This window comes from Dermochelys coriacea, chromosome 5, assembly GCF_009764565.3.
Source record: "Dermochelys coriacea isolate rDerCor1 chromosome 5, rDerCor1.pri.v4, whole genome shotgun sequence".
Classification (NCBI taxonomy): Eukaryota; Metazoa; Chordata; order Testudines; family Dermochelyidae; genus Dermochelys; species Dermochelys coriacea.
The window spans coordinates 13,790,369-13,815,797 of record NC_050072.1 but is presented as its reverse complement, the minus strand read 5'-3'; the positions used below and the strand labels follow the sequence as shown (position 1 = coordinate 13,815,797).

The 25,429-nt window shown below is 41.8% G+C and overlaps 2 protein-coding genes across 10 annotated transcripts in view; one reads left to right on the top strand and one right to left on the bottom strand.

Annotated features, from left to right (window-relative positions):
* Positions 1 to 11,157, top strand: part of HDHD2 (haloacid dehalogenase like hydrolase domain containing 2) — a 28,511-nt gene extending 17,354 nt beyond the window's left edge. For all 4 annotated transcript variants that reach the window (XM_043514352.1, XM_043514353.1, XM_043514350.1 and 1 more), the window contains exons 4-7: positions 4,258 to 4,342; positions 6,362 to 6,578; positions 9,457 to 9,520; positions 9,890 to 11,157. In XM_043514352.1, the coding sequence (XP_043370287.1) occupies positions 4,258 to 4,342; positions 6,362 to 6,578; positions 9,457 to 9,520; positions 9,890 to 9,993 (470 nt within the window). In that variant the 3' untranslated portion in view covers positions 9,994 to 11,157. The remainder of the gene's footprint in view (positions 1 to 4,257; positions 4,343 to 6,361; positions 6,579 to 9,456; positions 9,521 to 9,889) is intronic.
* Positions 11,158 to 18,160: 7,003 nt separating this feature from the next.
* The window catches only part of KATNAL2 (katanin catalytic subunit A1 like 2), a 76,312-nt gene continuing 69,043 nt past the window's right edge, over positions 18,161 to 25,429 (bottom strand). For all 6 annotated transcript variants that reach the window (XM_038403825.2, XM_043514349.1, XM_043514347.1 and 3 more), the window contains 3 exons: positions 20,656 to 20,818; positions 18,754 to 18,856; positions 18,161 to 18,394 (listed from right to left, as the gene is read on the bottom strand). In XM_038403825.2, the coding sequence (XP_038259753.1) occupies positions 18,255 to 18,394; positions 18,754 to 18,856; positions 20,656 to 20,818 (406 nt within the window). In that variant the 3' untranslated portion in view covers positions 18,161 to 18,254. The remainder of the gene's footprint in view (positions 18,395 to 18,753; positions 18,857 to 20,655; positions 20,819 to 25,429) is intronic.

The window sequence follows — 25,429 nt, the reverse complement described above, 5'->3', positions numbered from 1 at the left end:
GTAAATAGTGTAGAGATTAAAATGAAAATAAGGATCACAGGTACTGACTTTCAGCTTCACCCGGGGGTGCTCCACCCCTTTCCCCAAGGCCCCACCCTCGTTCCACCTCTTCCAGCCCATGCTTCACCCCTCCCCTCAGGCTCCACCCATGCCCCACCTGTTCCCGCTCCCTCCACCAAGTGTGTCCCACCCTCACTCCGCCTCTTCTCACCCCGCTACTTCCCCTCCCCCGCAGTGCCTCCCGCCTGCCACCGAAGAGCTGATTGGCAGTGGATGCGAGGCACTGGGGAGGGGCAGGGAGAGGAGCTGATTGGCGGGTGGCTTGTGGATGCTGAGCACCCACTATTATTTTTCTGTGGATGCTGCAGCCCTGGAACACTCACAGAGTCAGCGCCTGTGATAAGGATGCAGGATGGTTAGTCCTCCAAGAAGTGTTCAGAGGACCCCACCTCTAGGGAATAAACTGACTAGTTTTATGAATTACTATAGGTACCCAGCTACAGTATTGTAATGTGATTTTTGCTGATTTTAATTAAACCTCAGTGCCATGAACGGTGCTATATTCTGCATGCTTAATGGCCTGTTCGTGTAGGTTAGCAAAATCATCACAATTCATAAGCTACAACAATGATGAATGCTTGAGACCTGGACTGCTGTACAGTAGGTGTGTGTTCTTTACTTTAAAGAAAGTTAATTTTCAGAAACCTCCTGAAGTCAGTCTTTTGTTCATCTACAGATAAACTCTGATTGTCTGTGTGTCTTGGGGGGGATGAGACAGCCAAAACCTTTGGATAAGCTGATAAAATGCCATTCCTCTATGCATTTCAGATTTGGAGGACAGTTAAACTAATTGGATCTGAAATTTGGATCATTGGGGTGTACTCTAGCTGTAAATGCCAACATGTTTTATCGAATGTGTGTACCTGAGAATACTGATAGCAATTCTCCCCGTTCTTGGTCTGACACTGGTGCAGTGCATTTTTTTACCACTGTATCTGACCCTGCTTTGGGTAAGGTTAGACAACAGAGTAGAATCATGGATGCTAATATTTAAATTGTATTCTTAAATGTATTCACCTACATTTGGGTTATTGCTGATTATGTACTCTATGTATCAGATGCCTTTTTAAAAACAAACTCTGGGTTTGTGAATAATTTAAGCACTGTACCCAGATGTACAGACACTCTTCTCTCAATCTGTGTATTACATAATTTTTTTAACATTAGCTTTAATAAAAAAATTAAATCTGTTTCAAAAAATGTCCTGAATGCATTTCTAGACCAGTGGTGGGAAGAACTACTGAAAATTTTCAATGTAGACTCAACCAGAAAGCTACTGCAGTGGATTTGATAATATCACGTATCAGCTTTGTGATTATCAAATGTAAAACCCTAAGGCATTTTATTTTACTGTCATTTATCATGAATTAATAAATATTTATTGGTTTACCATTAAGTCTTTTATATTGAGAAAAATGAAAATATCCAGATTCTAAATTTACCAGATTTGCAAACAATCAGAATGTTAATATCCCTTAATTTTAACTCAAAGGGTGACAAAGTTGTGGATCATTTGGTATTGTTCCCTCTACCGCCCCCCTCCAAACACACATGCCAAAAATTTAAGTCCTAACAGGTTTATGATTTCAGTAGGTTCTTATCCTTTCATGCTAGGAGCTGGGAATTTTCTATCTAAATTTCGTCCAACATTCTATTCAGTATTCTTCAGAAAAGTCTCAATGGACTATGGGCAGTGAAACTATAATCTATTTCTTTCTTTCTTTCTTTTTAAATCAGATCCCTATTGCTGGGGACAGCTCCTGTATCCATGCTCTCAACAATCCTTATCTAGGCCAGTATCTGCCGTTTGTTTCTAATCGGTTTAGTCAAATCAGTGCAAATTCTGTGCATTGATTAGACTTAATGTAGACTGCACTGGTTATCTTGGGGTCTTTTCCATATGCAGAGTCACTCATGTATACTCTCAGTAGCATTCCTGAAACAATTAAGTAAAATGGAGAATGTTTTAAATTCCTGTTAGTAACTGCTGTTGGATTGTTCTTGGATAATTTTCCCCACATAAGATTGGTCACAGATGGATGAGTGTAATCCATTCTCTAGTTAATGGACCCAGATGATTTCAGAGAATGTCTTAAATCTACATGGTGTCTCTGAATGGTACATTTTGTATTTGGCTCTCTGGGTTTGCTGAAAAATGTGCGGTATGAGACACAGGCCAGTAATCTGTTTCACTCCAGACCTGTTGAGGCACAAAAGTGCTAGTTATTTCAGCAAGGGTAGCAGTACAAAAACGCCAGCATGTGCATGATGCTGCTGCCTGCCTCACCCTTGTGCTCCTGTCCCTACACTGGCTCCAACTCTACTTCCACTGCTGGTTCTATGACTTGATCCTGTTGTGCAAAGGTATTAGTGGGCCACGTCCTAGCTACATTAGACATGACATCACAATCTGAGAACTGCCAAAAAAGTTGTGCTCTAGAACAATGCAGGACAAAGCATGTGAGAACTGGAGATAAGGTATTCTCATGGGCACCTGGCTGTGTAATGAACTTGCAGAAGAGACTAAACCAAAGTGTGATGGCTTGCAGGTGTGACGGCCTGCAGGTCCTGCTGCAAAGCCTTCCTCTCTGAATAGAGCCTTTCCATCATAACCAGAATGACATTTACAACAACAGCAACCATGTCTGCCAAAGAGAAATCTCACCCCAAGCAGAACTTCCAATAACTAGAGGACAGCAAAACACTCGCTGAAATTTACTATCCCAGTCTAATTAACGTGCAAAGCACCTGGAAACTAACTGTGTAAATTAAGTATTCAAAGATTTCTATTTCAGATGATGGCGATAAAAGTGAAGAATCTGTATGCTCTGTCCCTACACTAGCTAAATCTTTCAATATGTGTGGTTGGGTGGATCTGTCATCACAATTACTTATCTGGAATTACACGCCTTGTGGAGAACAGCAGATTCCTGACACATCAACTCCTTTTATCTGTTGTCAGCGCTGGAAGACGGACATTAATCCATTTTATGTGCATGTACTTATGGATCTGAGGACTGAACTAAAAGTGTCTGTGTCAGGAAATGCTGACTTCTGTTTCCAATGGCTAACTGTACTCACAGTCTACTTTTAAAATGAAAGGGCGTCAGTGTGTTTAAACCAAAGACGATAACACTTCTTGTGAAAACCAAAAATTAATACTTGCCTCCATGTTCAACAGGAAAGTGTTAACCCTGAGTGTATCAACTAATGAATCCAATCTTATCTGCCTCTGGGATCTTCCATCAGTTGCTATTGATCTGATTGCCCACTTTCCTCCTTACAGTGGTCCTTGTGGATTGTAATCAGCAAGGATCATGGAAGTTAGAACTGCTCCATGTTTCAGAGGGTTATAATTTCCTGTTCAGATTTCCTAGTTTGTGCATTTGTGCCGGAAGAGAGAAGCCATTCATTTTTTCACACCTCTTCTTCTACAGGGCACTGGGAACAGTGCAATCTTTTTACCTTTTATTCATAGTGGTCACCATTAAAATGTCCGCATGTGTCCCTACATGTTCTACAAAGGACAGGTTCCTGAGATGCTGTAGTTTTCCCTTTATTCTTAGAATGGGAACTGTCAGTGGTAACTGGTCAATGTTGACTCTTTATTTAATGGCTTCTGCCATATTTAGATTAAGTATGGGCCAGATGGCCGGTCCCCCCCTTCAGCTTCTAGAAGTCCTGGCACAGTGAAACTACTGTTGTGCTGCTGGGTGAAGGGATAAGACGGGAAGTAGCTGCATGCGAGGACTGCATGCTCCCTGCAGTCATGCTGTGGTAAGTCTCTCTGGAGCAGCTTGGAGGGAAGGAGGTTGTGGTTGTGCTGGAGACACAGTTACCGTACGGATCCAGAACTTTCTGATTCCCCTATTTAGGGAGCCTCTGTAGATCATGTCTGCTAATACAGCCCTGGGCTATGGAAGTGGAATGTCCGGGCAGCCTCTCCACAAGCTATAGGGGTTGTAGGTGATGATTCCATTTCCCCTGCCAGTTCTTCTTAGCTGCCCTGCACAAAGCCCTTCTATTCTGATTTCGTATAGGATGTCCAGGGAGGCATTTAACCACATGGAAGGCTGAACTTTTTTTTGTTAGGTATAAACTAATTCGCTCACTGATCATAAGACAAAAATTGTTGTTTACAAATGTTTTTTAGAGTAAGTAAATCTGAGGGGTTATGTTTTGGTTTTAATTTTCCAGGGATACCTACAAATGATCCCAATGCCGTGGTGGTAGGACTAGCTCCTGAGCACTTTAACTATCAGATGATGAATAAAGCATTTCGGTAAGTCGTGAGAAGATAAGAGCTACCTTACTGGCTGAGACCATGGTCCATCTTGCCCAGTATCCTGTCTCCAACAGTGGCCTATACGAGAGTGTCAGGGGGAGCATACAGAACAGGGCAGTTATGGAGTGATCCACCCTAGTCTTCCACTCCTGTCTTCAGATAACCAGAGGTTTAAAGTAGTATGTATTATTTGTATTGTAGTAACACCCAAAACCCCAATCAGGATCTAACTGGTGCTTGGCTCTGTACAAACATATAAAAGACAGTCCCTGCCCTGAAGAGGCTACAGTCTAATTTACAACTAGACATAACCAGTGTGAGAAGTAATGGGCAGGAGGGGGAATGAGAGGTAACAGCAAGAACACTCGGTTACGTAGGTAAGGCTCAAAGTGTCTTTTTCCAATGCCATAGGTGTAATGGGCTTGCTGGATCTGGAGGCTTAACTGCATATTTATCTTAAGGTGGTTTAACATGGAATTAAATGGGTTTCAAAACTTGGAATTAAACTGTAGAATTATTGCCACAGGATGTTGTAGCAAACAAGAAGTGAGCAAGATTCCAAAAGGGATTGGCCATTTGTTACAAGAATATCCAGAATTAATACATTTTGGAATCTCGAGATTCAGGATTTAAAACAACCTCTAATTGTTAGGAATTGGGAGACCTAATGTTGGTGGCAGATTCCCCCCTCCCCCTCCAGCCCTCTTGCATCTGCCTAATGTGAGATTTCTTGCATCTTCCTCTGAAAATCTGCTGCTAGCTACAGGTGAAGACAGAATACTGGAAAAGCTGAGTCCTTGTGTCTGATCCAGTCTAGTTGTTCCTGTGCTCCACTGAGAAACAGTATTTAGTCTCTTTTGTCTCTAGGTCGCTGAAATGATAACATGGTTAAAACAAGTGACTGCATTTGTGCCCGTTTTTCAGTGGCTTGTGCGGTGCCATTTTACCTACCCTTGTGCAAAGTATTCAGCCACACACTGGTCTTCTACTAGTTTGGAGGCTTAGGATCCATTTAACTTGGACTTATTGTTGGTATTATTAGAAAACTGCTTGAGTTGTAAGAGACTGAACTGTACTGTACTGTTCCACTGTACTGGTTACATTTCTACCTGTTGTAATAAAGACTTGGAATTGGCTGCAGTATGTGAAGAATTTGCTGTCCAATCAAACAGGAAGTGCTCAATGATCATTACCTCAGCTTTTATAGATACAATCTACAGGTCTTTTATTGCAGTGAAACTAAGACTGGTGACAGGATTGTAACATTTGAGCAGTGCTTGGTAGTACCAGGACCCTTGCTTCAGCTAAGCAATTAAGCAGATTTTCCAGTGCTACTGATTATGCTTTCAATGTTTATGGAGCTGCTGTGTCCATTGTAGAGAAGAACTATGATATAGGTGATGGTAAAATGTAAACAAAGAATCTGATTGTGAGGGGGTGGAGCTCCCTTAACTTCTAGGACATTCACAGTCACACCCAATATTAGTTTAAGGAAACCTTCTTAACCGTGGACTCCCCAAATTACAAACATTCATGTTTAATTTATTATTATTTTGTGTTGCACTGATTCCTAGAGCTTCCCATGGGGGCCCCGTTGTGGTAGGCATTGAACACACACAAAAAACAGACAGATGGTCCCTGCTCCAGGGAGCTTATACGTATAAGACAATAGGTAGATACAAAAAGCATGTGCTGGAGCACAAGGTAAACAGTGAGATTATGATGATTGCTGTAGTAAGCAGTAGTAGTCAAAATACTATTCCATTCATGTTTATCTGGATCTTTCCAGACAATGCTGTGCTAGTGGCAGCTTTCTTCTAGGCTTCTGAGCATGCTGGTTGTTTTGGCAGGAATAATTAAAAACTCATTTCATTCTTGCTTGCAAAAACCCCAGGTAGAGTTTTAAATTTTATACTGATCCTACAGCATGTGGAAGCAGGATCAGGCACATAGTAGCACATATCAGTGAATCCAAGGCAAAACATGTTTTTTTTCCCTCTTCTCTTGGCTCTCTAGGTTGATCCTGGATGGTGCCCCTCTTATAGCTATACACAAAGCTAGATATTATAAGAGGAAAGATGGCTTAGCTCTGGGCCCTGGACCTTTCGTAACTGGACTGGAATATGCTACAGATACCAAAGCAACAGTGGTGGGGAAACCAGAGACAACCTTCTTTCTAGAAGCCTTATCGGGGACTGGCTGCAAGCCGGAGGAGACCGTTATGATTGGCGATGTAAGTGTAACGGCTGAGTAAGCGCATAATCATTTATCTACCTAGGTGGCCACCATCTCCATGGTATGTGAGAACTTTGAGGAGTATATCCTTCCAGCACCCTTGTGAGATAAGAAAATGTTAGAATCATAGAAATGTAGGACTGGAAAGGACCTCAAAAAGTCATCAAGTTCATCCCCCTGCACTGAAGCAGGACCAAGTAAACCCAGACCATCCCTGATAGGTGTTTGTCCAACATGTTCTTAAAAATCTCCAATGATGGGGATTCCACAAAGTCCCTTAAGCCTAGTCCAGAGCTTAACTACCTTTTAAATTTTTCCTAATATCTAACCTAAATCTCCTTTGCTACCCATTATTTCTTGTCCTACCTTCAGTGGACATGGAGAACAACTGATCACTATCCTCTTTATAACAACACTTAACATAGCTGAAGACTATTATCAGATCCCCCCATTGTCAACCCCATTTTAGAGATGAGAGAACTGAGACACAACACTTAAGGTCTAATCCAAAACCCATTTAATCAATCCCATAACCTCACTGAGCTTGCCCAAGCTCACACAGAATCTGTAGCCAGGAATAGAAATCACCCCTCCTGAGTTCCAGCTCAGTGACTTAACTACAGGACCATTCTTCCTCTGTACAGCTATGCCACAGATTGCCAGCTCCAAATAAGCATTTCCATGATCCTGCACCTATCTCAGATAACTAATTTAAAAAAAAATTAAAATATTTACCCAAAACAAGGAAAATAGTAGCTCTTTTAAAGGGACACTGCTAACTTACTCGCTTATTACAAGGGAACAAGTTTCCTCAGCTCTGTTACTAAGACCAGGTAATTACAACAACACATTGTTAAAATCCCAAAGCTTGTTCTTACAAAATATACACTTGGGCCAGATTGGAGTTGAGTCCCTTTAAAGACCATCACTCTTGAATGTTTGGCTCCTGAATACTCAACTAAAGGTGAGGTTGAAACATTCCACGTTTAAAAAAGTAATTACCTTACGTTTGTTACAGAGCTGTAGTAACCAAACATTGCATATTGTCAGGAGAAAACTGGGGCCTGATCCTGCAGATAACTGCCCACGGGAACTCTACCTCCAGCCCCGGATGCCATTGAGTTCAGCAGGTCTCTCTGCAGGAATAAGGGTCTGTGAATAATGGATCCTTCTTCAGGATCAGACCTTTACGTTGTAACAGACGTTAATTCAGAGTGATTAATGAATGTTTCAAAATGGCTTTCATCTTGCATTGTGTTATGGGCAGGGCTGGTAGCACCACCTGTTAAGGTGGTCCAACACTTCCCATTAAAAGACCCCGTTTTCAATTGCTTATAACTTTGCCAAGATTGGGCTAGAATTTTCCATGCTGGTGTTGCCTCAGGCTGATTTTTTTGGGGGAAACTTCAGCTAAAACGGTTCAGCTGTTTCTGAGAATGACATAGGGAAAATGCATGGCTTTCCCCCAAGTTAAAAAATTCTGGTGACCTTTTCTTTGAACCGTGCTAGCACCCCATCCTTTGGAGCAGGAACTTGAAATTTGGCAGATGGGTGGCCTCTGAGTCGAATATGTGCCTTTTGCTGTCCCTGTAAAAATCTGCCCAAATTTGGGGGACAGTTATCATTAAGATTCTGTCCATACTGAGGATGCTCAAGCCTTTCACAGCTGCTAGCACTGACCAGATTTTTTTATGTGCCATCCCCCCTGCATGACTGAGCATGTTCCCTCCAGACTTTCTCTGTAATGGCTGTTCCCAGCTCCTCTGGGCCTGGGTGGGCTAAGGCACCAGAACTGAGAGTAGTGAGCCTGTCTCTCTTTTGCTTTCAATGATTTGTTGCTGGCGCCAAGGCTCCCTGGAGGAGGAAGCCATACGATTTGAATACAGAGGGGACTAAAGTCAGACCACAAGGCAGGGAAAAGAGTGGATTGGGACAAGGAGTCAGATGAGATGTAGGTGTGGGGAGAAATTGGGACTAGCTGGGTAAGGAGACTAGGAATGGAATTGGGACAAGAAGGAGTGCAGAGTGGGAGAAAAAAGCAGGCGTGGGGAAGTGGCAGGACTGAGCCAAAGACAGACTGGAATGGACAGAGCAGCAGGGGTCAAGGCTGGGAGAAACTGGCAGAAGAATCTGTGCCCACTAGAGCACACTCCTTTCCAGAGCCTGAACAGAACCCAAGATTTCCATGTCAACGTTCTTCTGTCAGCAAATGTCTGTGACACCCACTGGCAAAGTATGTCTCATCCCCACTCTAGTGCTGGTCCACATAGAGGACAACAACCCGTTCTCTGTTAGATCAAGTGGCAGAGGTCTGTGCGGTGAATCTAAAGATTCCAACTCTGCTGATGACCCATGTGGGTGTCAATATGATGCTACATGATGGAATTTGGATTTTTTCAGTTTCTTTTTTTAAAAAGCTAAGTACATTAAAAGAACAGTATTAACGTTGCAAAGTCAAGCACTCCGGCAGCCCGAATTCTGGCATTTCCTACGTTTTGAGTGCACCTGAAGATGCAGAAAGGCATCTAGTGGGACTTCCAAAAGTGCCCAACTCCCACTGATCTTGATATTTAAGAAACCCCACTAGGCAACGCTCTGCATCTTTAGGTGCATAAATGCTTTTTAAAAGCTGGTCCTTAATGTTTAGAGTATTTAAACCATATTAGTTTTAGCTTAAATCTTGCAGTTCTGTCTCAAGCAAATCTCCCACATGGGCAAAATTCTCACTGAAGTTACCTAAGTGCTAATTTCAGGATATGGCCCATTATTGTTTTGATTAGGCTGGGTCGTCGCATGGTGGTGAACACCACAGAATGCCCATAAACAAATTGTTTCTGTAACTCTAGATTAACCTTGTTTCCTCTTCTGTCTGCCAGGATTGCAGGGATGATGTCGGTGGAGCCCAGAATGCTGGCATGCTAGGTATTTTAGTAAAGACTGGTAAGTACTGCATGGATTTTGACATCTTGTGATACATTTGTTCACTGCAATAGAGCCGTGTTGGAACAACAACTCCAGCATATATCTGAACAAATGCAAAACTGGGTCTGGGTTTTGGTCAAACTGCCCCAGAGAGGAATCTCAACTCAAATCTTAAATGAATCTCAGCCTAGCTCTGTGAAGACCATCTATGATGCATTAGGTCAAGGAGAATGCCAAATGGGTATCCCTTTTACGGTGCCTTGTTGTTCGTGAAGTACAAGTGATAGGAGCATCAGACAAAATCTCTCCTAGCTACAGGGAAGACTTCAGGCTGGCAGGGCAGCTGAAGCAGCTTTTAAAAAGCACCTTTTTGTTCTTTTATTTCAGGTAAATATCGAGCAGCAGATGAAGACAAAATTAATCCAGCTCCTTACCTAACCTGTGAGAGCTTCCCACAAGCAGTGGACCATATCCTACAGCATATGCTATGAGAGAAGCATTTAGTTTGGAGAAACTTGACTCTGTTTTGACATTGTTGCCTCCCTTCCTCCTCACAAAATAAAACTCAGAGCACAGTGTGTGCATCACACCTGCAATCAGGCAATGAACACGTCTCACTGCAGAGCACTGAAAGGAAATGATACCGATGTGCAACCCAGTGGCAAATCATTGGTAAACTCTCTTACTTAGCTGAAGATGGAACACAGAGAGTGGAAAAGTAGGTCTCCCAAGTATTCATCTGGTCAGATGGCAGGTGGAGGGAAACCAACCAGCAGATGAAACAATTTGCTTTCTTGTATTATGTAGGGAAAGGAGGGAAGTTCATCGAGTCTTTGTTTTTGACTGTTTAGGAAGTAACTGTTTAAAAAGCCCATCTGAAATGTGCCAAGTTAGTTAAACTATAAAACCCATGAGAAATGTGCCAAGATAATAAACATCAACAAAGCATAACAGCCATTTTTAGCCTAAATGATAACAGCTTTGTTGGTTCTCGTATGTTTGTTTCAGTTATCATGTGTCTTCTCTCTGCTGTGATCTGACTAATTTAAATGTAGAGATGGTACACATTAGGAATATCTTACAACTTAAGATATTACCATTACTAATAGCAGTGACTGCTGATTTCTCTCCTTCTATTCAAACATGTAACAATTATTTTTTCAAGTTTTATGTAAAATTCAAACAATCAATATTTTACAGATGTTTTAATTAGATGCTGTTATGAACAGGAATGGTGCAGAAACAAAAATCTGGTCCTTAATGGCTTTATAGGCCATGAATTTTTGAAGTTAGACTTCAGCAGGGTCCTATTAACTCTACAGTTGCAAGATTTTATTTATTTTTTCTTTCTAATGCTATGCGAAAAATCCTTCAAAACCCATGGGACCGATTCAGGCTTTTAAGCACTTGGATAATACAGCTGTAAAATGAAATTCACTCTGTAGCATGCATTTTTCTTCCTGCATGTGTAAATTCCACCAAAATGAACTAACTTTGTAATGATGGTAAATGGCTTTCCTGGTCCATTTGCAAGCTGTAATAATCAAGTCCTTTCCAGTTGTTTTACAGTGCTCCTGAGTGTTAAGTTATTAGACTGTAATTGTACATCATTGTAGTACTCACCTTATTGCAAATATAGCTTTGTGTTAATAAGCCACACTGCTTCTTGTTAAGAAAAAATAGAATGAATACGTAGCAGGCGTTATCTAAAGGAAAGAAGGTTTATCTATAATCTCTGTGGGTGGTTACATTTCACATGGAGCAAATTTTTGTAAATGACAGAAGGGGAAACATGAATGTATGTGTGGGCTGTGCGAGCTGAGTATGGGGCATGCAAGAAATAATGGAAGCTCTTTCACTTTGAGGCTGTTTGTTTGGTCTGTGTATGGCAAGGCCCAGCAAAATGGGATCCTGGTCCATGAGTGGGCTCCTAGGTGCTACTGCTATACAAATAAGCAACAATAAGTGAATGACCAGTGCTTAAAAAAATACAATGCACAACCTTCCTCTGTCCCTCTGCACCAGGACTTGAGGATTTGAAATTACTCTTGCAAACATGGTTGAGTTTAGTGACTCCAACCTAACCTCCCCCATCCTCTTTCCAAAATCCTGTGAAAGTCAAAAGCTATGCAAGATAATGGAGCCCTTCTTTGGGCAACCTGAAGGAGCTACCTCCCTTACCCAGCTAACTAATAAACAGAGTGCTGCGTAAATTCCCTCAGCCAACCAATCCCTGTATAGCACTGGGACAAATATAAGCTAACAGACGCTCAAGGATGTTATGTGCCATGTAAGTGTGATCCAAATACAGAGCTGGTGTGAGGAGGAGGACAGACAATAGTGAGCAGAAGGAAAGAAAATGCTGTGTTTGGGAGATTTTCTAAGCGAGTATTTGGAAGATGTACCTGAGGCAGGAGTAAGGCAGGATTGTTCGCCTGAGAGGGAAATAGGCGTGGGTATGTTGTAGCAGATCATGGGACATTTATACATATGGGCAACTGCACCTGAGACCACAAAAGGGGACATCTGGAAAAAATTAACAGGGAAGGGGCATTTACTGCTAGTAAAGCAGTAAGGTTTAGAGGAGGGATATAAGAGGATTGAGACCTTTAAGAAATAGTTCAACAGAAAAATATGGTTCCTAAAAGGGCATGCAGTCATTTAAAGGGTACATGGCAGTGGTTTAGCTCCAAGTTACTTTCCCATTTTCAGAATAGGAGGAAAGTTCTCCACACTCAGATCTTGGATTCCATACCCTACTTCAATATAAAGACCTGTTTAGCTCCCAGTTTGGCTGTGCAATAGTAGTTAACTACTCAAGCAGCATTTCAAGGCTGTGCTCATGAATGACACTGCAGTTCCACATCTCCACACTCCTATCCTTCGCCTTTCCCACTGAAAGCCCTTGACCAGCTCACACTCACTATTGCCACTTGCATATCTATGCCCTTCCTGATGTTTGCCTAGTCCCTCCTCTAAACCATCCAGGACTCTGCAGCAAAAATCATCTGTCATCCAGTGCTGTTGCCTCCTGGATCAAATTCAAGCCCCTTGTTTTGATTTTCAAGGCCCTTTTGGCCCCTTATCTCCTTTTCCTCTTCACTGGCCTCTTTGCTTAGTCCAAGTCCCTCCCTCCTTGACTGTACTCTGTGTCCTTTCTCCCCCATACTGCCATGCCTTTGTTCATGCAATCCCCTGTGACCAGAGTCCTGTTTGCCAAACCTCCACTGTCATTAAATCTGTGCAAAACTTGTTTCTATGGTCCTGGACAGATTGTTTTTAAAAAATATAGTCAATGGGTCCATCTCTGAAGACATGTGCTGTAGCGTCTCTGGCAATCACATAATCCTTTCATCTTCACCCACATCCTCATCTTCCTGTAGTGGCATCCCCTTCTGTTGTGACTTGACTTGGACTCTGGGTAGTTACTCCATTAGGCTCTGGGCCCCCAAATGGGTACATGTGAAGGCTACAAAGGCAGCATTATTTTGTGGCCATATTGGCCATAAGCTCTCCTCGGGTGTCAGGGGCAGTAGCAGCATGCATAGGGGTGGGTACCTTGTGGCTAAGAACTGATTGGGTTATATATGGGGGGGGGAAGGGGCCTGGCTGTGCTAAGATATGCAGGCCATGCTCCCTAGTCTCACATGGAGAACCTGTGGAAGGGGAACTCCGTGGGTTGGAACTCCCTATCTAATTGTGGCTTTTCATAGAATCAGAGGACTGGAAGGGACATTGAGAGGTCATCTAGTCCAGTCCCCTGTACTCAAGGCAGGACTAAGTATTATCTAGACCATCCCTGACAGGTATTTGTCTAACCTGCTCTTAAAAATTTCCAATGATGGAGATTCCACAACCTCCCTAAACAATTTATTCCAGTGCTTAACCACCCTGACAGGCAGTTTTTCCTAATGTCCAACCTAAACCTCCCTTGCTGCAATTTAAGCCCATTGCTTCTTGTCCTAGCCTCAGAGGTTATGAAGACCAATTCTTCTCCCTTCTCCTTGTAGCAGCCTTTTATGTACTTGAAAGCTGGTATGTCCCCTCTCAGTCTTCTCTTTTCCAGACTAAACATACCCAATTTTTTCAGTCTTCCCTCATAGGTCATGTTTTCTAGACCTCTAATAATTTTTGTGGCTCTTCTCTGGAATTTCTCCAATTTGACCACATCTTTCCTGAAATGTGGTGCCCAAAACTGGACACAATACTCCAGTTAAGGCCTAATCAGGACAGAGTACAGCAGAAGAATTACTTCTTGTCTTGCTTACAACACTCCTCCTAATACATCCCAGAATGTTTGCTTTTTTTGCAACAGTGGTACGCTGTTGACTCATATTTAGCTTGTGGTCCACTATGACTCCCCCCACCCCCCCCCCTGCTACCTTTCCACAGTACTCCTTCCATAGTACTCATTTCCTATTTTGTGTATGTGCAACTGATTGTTCCTTCCAACGTGGCGTACTTTGCTTTTGTCCTTATTGAATTTCATCCTATTTACTTCAGTCCATTTCTGTAGTTTGTCCAGATCATTTTGAATTTTAATCCTATCCTCCAAAGGACTTGCAACACCTCCCAGCTTGGTATCATCCGCAAACGTTATCAGTGTACTCTGTACACCAGGGATTGGCAACCTGTGGCTCTGGAGTTGCATGCGTCTCTTTGGCTGCCCCCTTGCAGGCAGCTATTTTTTGAGGGGGTGCGAGGTGTAGGCTCTGGCCTGGAGGCGCTTACCACAGGTGGCTCCCGGCTGGTGGTACAGCAGGTTTCAGGCAGGCTGCTTGCCTTCCCTGGCCCCATGCCGCTCCTGGAAGCGGCTGGCTGCTGGTACATCTTTGCGCGCACCTTGGGGGGAGAGGGGCAGCGGGGTCTCCATGTGCTGCCTGCATCCACAAGCACCACCCCTGCAGCTCCCGGCCAATGGAAGCTGTGAGCATGGGGCTGGGGGTGGGAGCAGCGTACGGAGCTGCTTCCTCCCCGCCCGGGGCATGCAGAGACATACAGCAGCCAGCCACTTCTGAGAGAGGCGTGGGGCCAGAGCAGGCAGGCGAGCAGGCAGGCAGCCTCAGCCCTGCTGGCTGGGAGCTGCTAGTGGTAAGCGCTTCCCGGCCAGAGCCAGCACCTCACACCCCACCCCTCTGCCCCAGGTCAGAACCCCCTCCTGCACCCAAACTTCCTCCCAGACCCCGCACCCCCCCTGCACCCCAATCCGCTGCCCCAGACCGGAGCCCCCTCCTGTTTATATTCAAATTCAAATGGCTCATTACCAAGGCAACTATTGTCTACCAATAAAACTCTTGGAATTTCTTGTGAAAAGGAAGTGGCTGTGCTCTGTCTTTATTAGTATGTTATAATGGCCAACAGTTTGAAAAAGTCTGAAGTCAGAAATAAAACAGATCAGATAAACACCTTCAATCAAAAAGAGAAAGATAGAAGACGAACATCAACAATTTCAAAATGATTGGACTGAGTCTTACGTTTTTATAGCGAGTTCAGCCAGACTCCCGTAGTACTATCCAACAATCTATCCAAACAATCTATCCAAACTATCCAACAATAAGAAATCAAAACTAGAAAGACATTTTGAAAAGAAACCTTGGATGTTTGCTGAACCCTATCCAGCTGGTGATTAAAAAGCAGTAGAGGTGCTCCAACGCAAAGAAGAGCAAACAAGATGTACATTTGCTATATGGATGAAGGCACCAAGCGGAACCGCTACTGCTAGTTTCGTGGCAGCTCAAGAAATCGTCAAACGAGGAAAGCCATTCACAGATGGAGAATAGGTGAAAGAATGTTTCATTAAAACATCTGAGCACTGCTTCGGCGATTTTAAAAACAAAGATGAAATAGTTTAGAAAATTTGAGAAATGCCATTATCTGCAAAGACTGTAAAGGATAGAACTATTAAGATGGCCACAGACGTAACCAGCCAGCAGATTAGTGATGTTAGAGCAACACCAGATTTTTCTATTACCTACGATGAGACATGCGACGTGGATGACATTGCTCAGGTTGCCTTACTTGGCAAATACATTAATGATCAAGGTCCTCAAGAGTTGATTGTGTTATTGTCACTCAGAGGACAAACTCGGGGCTAAGATATTGCATCTGCTGTCACGGAATGTCTGAAACAAAAGGATATTGACATCAACAGAATAATTTCTACATTGCTACAGATGCAGCACCGAGCATGAAGGGGACACACGAAGGTTTTGTTACTTTACTTAAAAAAAAGTATGGAGCATGATGTAATTTCATTTCACTGCATAATCCACCAGGAGGTGCTGTGTGCACAAACCTTTCCAGAGGAAATCTCAAAAAGGACTGGGAATGGTCATTCAGATTGTTTAAAATAATGGCAAGCACTCTCAATCACTGGCAGTTTTGTGAGCTTCTTCGAGAAGTTAACAGCCAATATTCTGATTTTCTTGTTATAACAAGGTAAGATGGCTTTCCAGAGGTGCAGTCCTGGTAAGGTTTGCGTCATGTCTTGAGGAAATTAGGGTGTTCCTCCAAGAAAAGATACAGCACTAACAATATATATAATATACAGCGCTAACAGATCCTCACTGGCTACAGAAATTCAATTTTATGGTGGATTTAACTTCTCACTTAAACGTGTTGAATTGGAAGCTACAGGGAAAAGGAAATACTGCAATTTTGCTTTTGGAAGAAGTTCTTTCATTTGAACGAAAGCTGTCTTTGTAAGGGACATTGAGATGGGCATGTTAGTGCATTTCCCAACAGTGAAGCAATTCAAACAAACGACTATGATATTGATGTTAGGTTCCTTGCAGAAACAGTCATCAAAATGCAAGCTGCGTTTGCTGACCGATTTCATGAGTTCAGACGGGAAAAGGCTACTTTGTCATTTCTGTTGAAACCACTTGAAGCTGACAGTTCTGCATTGAATTTTTCAGCATTTGCGGGAATCGATTGAGTGTAATTTGAACTTGAATTAGTGGACTCGCAAGACAAGGATTTATGGAATTCAAAATTGAAAGATCTTGTCACTGAACTTGAAAATCTGGAAAGGCAAAAATCCATCCTGAGGCTACAACACAAGTGGTCTGAAATGGATGACCTAAAACGGCAAGACCAGATTATATTCGACGTTTGAATTGTCTACCGGATACGTACAGTCAGCTGAAGAAATACGCATTTGGGCTTCTCTCAATCTTTGGTTCAACATACTTCTGTGAACAAGTGTTCTCCAACATGAATTTCATCAAAAACAAACTGAGGAGCCAACTGCAAGATGTTAATCTTGACTCCTGTTTGAAAATGAAAATCATGCCATATTCACCGAACATTGAGCAACTCTCTAAAGATGTCCAACAGCAGAAGTCGCATTAAAAGTATTGATGAGTAGTAATAAATTTAATATGTTCAATTATTATTAGTTGATAAATTCTAACTCTACAAGTAGCTTTGCATGTGATGCAGCTCAAAATATTTTGGTCAAAGACAAAAACAAAAAAATGGCTCCTCTTCTTTGAAAGGTTGCCGACCCTTGCTCTATATCATTATCTAAATCATTGATGAAGTTATTGAACAGAACCGGACCCAGAACCGATCCCCGTAGGATCTCACTTGTTATGCCCTTCCAGCATGACTGTGAACCATTGATAATTACTCTCTGGGAACAGTTTTCCAACAAGTTTTGCACCCACCTTATAGTAGGTTTGTGATGAAAGAATTTTGCCACAGTTGCCTAGGATGCCTTATTAAGCTTTAAACTGAAAATCTAATAAATAAGTAGCAACAGACCATAAAATTCTTCACCCTCCTTACAAAAGTGGTGCTAGCTTCACAAATATTCCTCACCCCATACATCACCTCAGCTGTCATCCACTTACACTTCCTCTTCAGCATGTGCATCTTCCATCTTGGTAAACACCTAAAAAATCCTGGCTTCTAAAGATACCAGTTAGCAGTTTATGAACATCAAAAAAGAAAGAAAAAGAAGCATGAAAGGCTATTAGAACAGAATAAATGCTTTGTTTCACTGGAGCTTGGCTACATGTGCTAATAAGTAAGTAATAAGTAATTTAAATTAGGCTCTGATTCCTCAACAAGTAACATACTGATGAGCACTACAGCACCCTATTGAAAGCAAATGACATTGATGCTAGTTGGTAAAAACTAACCCAAAACCAAATTGAATGGGATGGATAAAACACATCAAGACATCGATACATGAACAAATTATATCACAGACCAAAACTTTACCAAGTTGACCATGACTACCAGGCAATAATAAGATGGGGATTAAAAAAAAGTCACTTTATGCTTCATTGGCAATCACACAGGTCCTTGCTAGTAAATGCCAGACTGGTTGTGATCCACTAGTTTGAGTACCGTGAACCACTAATCTCGCTATTCCTGACGTAAGCTTTCTACTCTGGCTCCTCTCCCCCTAAGAAGTGAAAATCATTTGCAATGAATGAAGATTGTGCAAGACTGGTCAATTTATAAGATTTTATGCATAAAATTAGTACGAGAATCTTCAATGCATATTCATTGTAGACATTAATTTTCCATAAAGAATACCAATTTCTAATTGTCATTGAACATGGTAAATTTAAAAATGCATCTTACAGATTTTGAAGTACAGATTCTCTTATTCAGTTTTCTGAAGAAAAAAATTAATTCCTTTTCCATCATAGTTCAGTCCCTCTCTCTGTAGCTGAACTCCAGTCGCAGATGCCGTTTTGGATAGTGGGTATCTTTGATTTCAAAGTCTAAAGCTGTTTCAAACAGATTCAAAATCTCTCTGCCAGGCTATGTACTTCTGACTTAAATTCTTTGCTGAGGGCTTGGTGTGAGCGATCACATCCAGGAAATCTGTTGTGGTGACCGTGTCCAGTCGGAATTCGGGTAAATTACTGCTACCTGAAGAGAAAAAATTGACCAAATGCTGAAAGTGAATGAGATGCTAATCAGTGCTAAGAGATGCTCTCTTTAAGCCAGTGCATAATGCAACATACTTAACGGTTAATACACTAAACAGAAGATTGGACATAGCAGGAGAGAAAATGGTTCTTATTGTGTTCAGTGCACAGTGATTGACAGCTTCAAGAGATGACCTGAGTTTTGGAAATGGTGGCTTAATTAGGTTTTTACAAACATACAGTTTAAAACTTTTCTAAGCAAATAAGAGAGCTCCACCTACTGGTACGTGAATATATAATGCCTAGCGTTACGACAGATCAGCATTTCTCACATAGGATTCTCTATGAGAGCTATTGTACCTGGCTGATGATTTTCAAGAGCATTGAAGATTTTCCTCACTGGCCGCATAGCTGCTTCCTTACAGACCAATTTAACGTCAGAGCCAGAGTATCCTTCTGTCTCCTAAGACAAGATCGCAATTCACAGGATTATGAATCATTGCATGTGATGGATGTATATACTCTCATGTTACTTCACTGTTGCTTTGAATGCAGAGTTGCTGTATGCAAGTGTTAGCAAATCAGGCATTTGTTTTTTCAAGGACAGTTTTCTGCAGGTAAAATAAAATCTTCATCTCTCTGTACCTGTTTCCCACCCTGTCTGTCTTATCTATTTTGATTGTAAACTCATTATGGACCCAATCCAAAATCCATTGCCGTCAATGGGAGTCTTTTCACTGGCTTTAATGGGCTCTAGATTATGTTCTATGTTTCTGTCCAGTGCCTAGTACAATGCGCCTCTAGGCACTACTGAGATACAAGCACTACCAATGGGACGGATTTTCAACATTAGGGCTGCTCTGCAAAAAACCTGCACCCAAATAACTGTTTTGCTTTCCATCTTTTGCAAATCTGCATGTGGATACTCTTATTTTGGGTTAAGAGCAGCTTAATCCGAAATAAAGAGTGTCCACACACAAAAATAACAAGTGTGAAATAAAAGGAATTTTGATGCCAATTTGTGCGTAGACAAGTCTTTAGGCATGCACAACAGCAAACCACCACCTTCAGTGCACATCTACTTCCCATACACACATATACATTGTAAAAGCACAAATCTGATATTTGTGTGCACCCTATGCACTCAACTGCAAAGCATGTGCCCAAATAACCAACTGGCACATGCACAAAGGAATGGATGTATACAAATGTGTGTTAGCAAATGCTTGCCTTTAACTTAAAAATCCTGGCCCTTTGTAATCATCTTTAAATGAAAACCCAACCATCCTGAGAGCATAGCATGGCATAGTTTGTATCAAGCTGTACATAATGAGGTTCTAGTTCCAGCCAGCGATTCAGCTGATAATCATGCCACATTTGGATAAGAACAGGGCTAGCTGTGACACAGGTAGCACTGTTCTGTCCAGCATGGACAGGGCCAAAGGCTCACAAGAATCGACAGCTGGTTCTATAACCTTATGTTTGCAGTTCTAGTGCATTGTATTTGTTAAATATTAAGCATTATGTTTCAGTTTCATAGACAAAATGTTTTTGAAATAGAAACTGAAATATGCTGTATGTCTCTATGAACAGAACTAAACCATGGTCCGCTGAGCAAGTATTAGCTATTCTCAGCAGAGTTTATGGGTGACGACAGCCTGAATTCAGGCTCTGTAAGGAAAATATCTGAGCTCTTGGAGATTGATGTCCTGGTGAGCCTTTTCACTTTATTGATGCTCCTTCATACTGCACTAGATCCATGACAAATTCTTCCTACCCAGCAGAGTGCTGTATTATGCTCATCTCCAATATAAACCAAAAGACCCTACTGTGGTGTTAGGAAGGGCCGGAGGTATACAGTTATTGTAATTTTTTTTCTGTGTTTACGTCTGAAACAGTGAAAAGTTGACCCAATACTGGCATCAAAATACATCGCTGACTTCCAAGTTGAGTCATGCGAAACTGGTGATTTCACCTACTGAGACAAGTTCAATACTGCCAGCTCTCATTGATGTCCCCTTGTAGGAAGAGTCCCTAAGCCTCCCATCTTATCCACGTTCAATCATTCACCTTCATAATTTGAGCTTTATTCCCTTTTGCCTGGCTACCATGTTTATAGATGCTATTTGTAGCATGTATAGTTCATACCTGTTTCAATGAGAGCAGAATCTGGCTCACCACATTCCCCCAGTTCCCTCACTGAAAGACTTCAGGAGTCTGAGTTACCAGTGGTGAATTGCACCCACTTCGCTGTCTTCTCACCTGACCTAGCAAGCTGTACTCCAGCTCTGTTCTCAGCTCCACTCCTCCACTGTTGCTCAGAGGGGGCAGCCAGTGCTGAATCATAGCCTGTCGTGCCTCTTTATTTGGGAGGTCAACCAAAATCCTCTTCTCCAGCCGTCGCAACATGGCATAATCTAATTCCCTAAAGAAGAAGAAAATGGGACTAAGTCTTCTCAGCAAAGTTGTGTGTTTGTACAGATGCTGGACTTCCAAAAACTAAGCTGCTTGTTGCGGGAAACCACTTTGTATTTTCAAAGCTACTGGTGATCCTTTCAACCTTGTTATAAAATAGTAATTCATCATCATCACGTATTGTTGCCAGTTAACTATCTGTGTGGTTACTGACTCATGATCTAGGGACCTGGAATATGGAGTCAAGAGTTGTAGGTTCTTTTCCTGGTTCTGCTACTAGTTCACTGTCTGGCCTTGAGCAAGTCACTTTACCTCTCTGGGCCTTGGTTTACCCGTTTTATAAAATGGGGACACTACAACTCATCTCTCAGGCATGTTGTGAGAATTAACTAATGGCTCAGAGATCTTCAAATGAAAGGTGCAATAAATGCAAAAACTAGATTATAAACTCTTTGGGGCACACGCCGTTTTTTAAAATGTGTTTGCAGCTAGCACAAAATGGTCCTGGTTCATGACTAGGGCTCCTAGGTGTTATGGGAATACAAATAAATAGTAATAATATTCCCCACAGGGCTGAGCATCCTTAGTAAAAGCTGCAAAGAATAGGCAAACCATTGAAAGAGAAAGGTGCCAAAGTGCTGAAAACACTAGTAGTCTCAGATTATTAAAGATGATTTGCAAAGAAAAAGACAAAAATTGATATATGCCCCATATTTGTATTTTTGCTTCTTTGTGATGCATAAAGGTGGCCTGAAAGAGTTTCTTACCCTTAAAATATTTTACTTTCTTTCTGCTTCTTTTTTCCTAAAAAATATGAATACTGTCAAGTCTTGGTTATCCTGGAGGATTCCTTGGAAGTCTCATGTATCCTGTGTGTGAAGTTTTCTCAGCCCTTAATCTAAAGGCTGTGGGTGTTAATCTATATTAAAAGACCTCTTTTCTCCTAACTGTTTTTCAAGCTTTTGAGCTTAAGTATTAACAAAAATAACCTGTCTAAATAAAAATCAATTCACATCTCAGTTAATCAGGTGTCACTTACATATAATAATAAACCTACAAGTTCTCCAATCTTCTACTGCGTACTCCATTCCTGAAGAATTCAGGTGTTCATTTTCTAGTCCTTATGGTTGCAACGAAAACCTTTTAAGTGTGAAATTGACTTAGAGGTACCTTGTTCAGTGCAAACAGCCAGACAGACTGAGTGAAACAAAAGCACTGTGAATAACTGCACATTCCTGACTCTGAACCCTAATTATAGCAACCTATATCACCACACCATATCATGCTTATCATTTTAGCAGAGACAGCATGCTACTCCAGGATATTGGTGGAATTTGGGATTGTAGGCAGGGCTTAAACAAAGCACCATGAGTTTGCTCTTCCCTTTCTGACCCCTAGGGTGAAATCATTGCCCCATGGAAGTTAATAGGAATTTTGCCATTGACTTCAATGGAACCAGCATCCCTTCACCGCATGCAAGATTAATACATTTATGCTAAAAGCAGAATTTGGCCCTTGGTTAGCAGTGTAAATGGGATGCTGTGGAATTTTGCACTGATGGCTAGGGCACTATGTATGGAAAACACCAAGTTAAGTTACTGTGAGCTCGAAATGCTTATCTACAACAGACTTTTGACCCAATAGTGAATCCTACTTCCATCACTGTTGGAGATTGTTCATGTAATTTGTTTAATAATAAATAGCATTTCCCACTGATACATAATTTTTTAAGGGCTGTTAAGCAATTAAAAAAATTAATTGCGATTAATTGCTCTGTTAAAAATAGAATACCTTTTATTTTAATATTTTTGGATGTTTTCTACATTTTCAAATATATTGATTTCAAGTACAACACATTGTAAATAAGAAGCAGGTAGCATTATGTCCCATAAATGTAAACAAACTTGTTTGTCTTAGCAATTGGCGGAACAAGAAGTAGGACTTCTTATAGTGTACTTATAGGCTCTAAAGTTTAACATTGTTACATAACTGCACTCAAAAACAAAACAAACAAAAATCTACTTTTATAAGTTGCACTTTCACAATAAAGAGATTGCACTACAGTAGTTGCATGAGGTGAACTGAAAAAATACTATTTCTTTTGTATATCATTTTTACCGTGCAAATATTTGTAATCAAAAATAATATGAAGTGAGCAGTGTACACTTTGTATTCTGTGTTGTAATTGAAATAAATATATTTGAAAATGTAGAAAAATATCAAAAAATATTTAATAAATTTCAATTGGTATTCTATTGTTTAACAGTGTGATTAAAACTGCGATTAATTTTTTAAAATTGTGATTTTTTTTTGAGTGAATTGCATGAGTTAACTGCAATTAATCAACAGTCCTAATTTTTTTTTAAACAGGTGCCTAAATTAAGCTCCTACATCTACATTTAAGTGCTTTAACAAGTGGATGTTCAAAAATACTTAGCACTCAGCAGCTCCCATTGAAGTCACTGGGAGCAGTAATACTCAGCACCTTAGAAAGAACCGATCAGGTTCACGAGTGTTGTTAGATGTGATTGCAGGCAAAGACTGAGTAAACACAGATTGAAAAAAATACCCAGCCAATTCAGATCTTAAAGAAGAGCTAGGAAATTCATTCAAATACACTGGAGCACCTCTACTCGAAGCCTGATAAATAAATAAGAGAACTTTAAAATCAATGCATATTTTTGAGACTTGTTGCCAGTTTGAGTTATATTTATTGTATATGACTGTAACAGTGAGCCAACAGATAACTAGGCCTTAAGTGGTGCCTACGCCTTGCATATTTATTTTGCTCAGGGGTGAATTTCACCCACAAGGACTTTTTTGGAACAGACACCAAAGCCGAAAGAGAAATCTTGTTATCTCCTCCCCACCCGCCCATACCAATGCATTGCCTCACAAGGGATGTACTTGGCTAGGAATTTAAAATGGGTTTCAATGCAAACTCACATTTAATTCTCTCTTACTCGGACATGTCTGTCTTACCAGTATAAGGGGTTTACATCACCTACCTCAAGCTGAGTTTATCTGAGAAATGTTTATGAAACAAAGAAATGAGCCGCATATCATGCTCGGATGCCTCTTCAGCCAGGTGCTTTCTCATGTTGTGACTTAGTTTTGGAAAGTCCACATCTAGCCTGAGGAAGCAGAGCTGTGGACGCTAGAAATCCTGTTGGTGCAGATCCTCAGCTGGTGTAAGTTATCATAGCTCTACTGAATACAATTTACACTAGGTGGGGATCCACCCCTTGACCTTCAATGGACAGTCCTTTAGCCTGGCTACAGCTAGGTTCTCAAGTAAATGCCTAGTGTCCAAGCCTGCATTTAGGATAATTCTTCACTGCAGAATTAACTCAGGTTCTTATCTGGGTGTTGCTTCTAACCCTCTCTACATGGGCAAATCTCTCAGCTGCATGAGGTGGTGCTTTCACCCATGCTAGCGGGCCCAGCAGGCTAAAGCCTGATTACCACTTTCACTTTGGACTGGTAACATTTTGTGGTGGGGCAGATATCCCCCACCCAGTCAACAAGAGGTTAAAGAATTCCTGTGGTCACAATCAGCCCCAACGCCTGCTGCACCTGTGCAGCTTGTCAGGCCTGGGGAAGGGCTCTTCAAAAAGGAAGAACTCAGGCCAGTGCGGGAGGCAGTCTGAAAGAAGCAAACCTAGAGCACTGCCAGCCTGAGCCCTCTGAGATCAGACACGCTGGCATATGCCCTCATGTTTGAAATCTACATAGGCACCATCCCTCAAAGAAGAACGATCTTTCTTCATGTTTGGAATGTGTTATGTCCCCTGGATTGGGTGGAATTGCTGAGAGCGCCAGCCAGAGGGCCAGCCCCAGAGCCAGACCAGGGGCCTCCTGTTGCCTAGGGAATGATGTATGAGGTCAGTAAGGTGCCTGCGTTCATCCCCAGGGGGTGATGTTCAAACATAACTTTTGACATGCCCACTTTGCAGTGAGGATGCAGGCCAAACCACGGACTGCCAATGGTCCTATAATTTCCCCTGTGTGTCCCGAAGAAAAGACAAGTTCTGAATTCTCCCACAATTCAGTGGGAAAGAATTGTAAAGCGCCTCATCTTACTGCATCACAGAGAACCATGGGATATGCCCCCAGACGTCCTAGTGACACACATTGAGGACATGGGTTGCAGCACCAAGTAGGGCACAGTAACTCAGGTATGGCTGGTCTCACCTGGACTAGGCTAACCTGGGTGTTTGGATCAGGTTGCTGATCACCAGTTACTTCTGCAGTGAAGCCACACCCACAGAGTCTTAAAATATGTTCCACAGTCTGTGCAGAAGAGTTGGCTGACAGCACAACATCTAGCCACAGCATTTCCAACTAGACTTCGGGTATGTCTACACTATGAAATTAGGTTGAATTTATAGAAGTCGATTTTTTACAAAGCAATTTTATACAGTCGATTGTGTGTATGTCCACACTAATGCACTAAGCGCATTAAGTCGGTGGAGTGCGTCCACAGTACCGACGCTAGTGTCGACTTTCGGAGTGTTGTACTGTGGGTAGCTATCCCACAGTTCCTGCAGTCCCAGCCGCCCATTGGAATTCTGGGTTAAGCTCCCAATGCCCGATAGGGCAAAAACATTGCTGCGGGTGG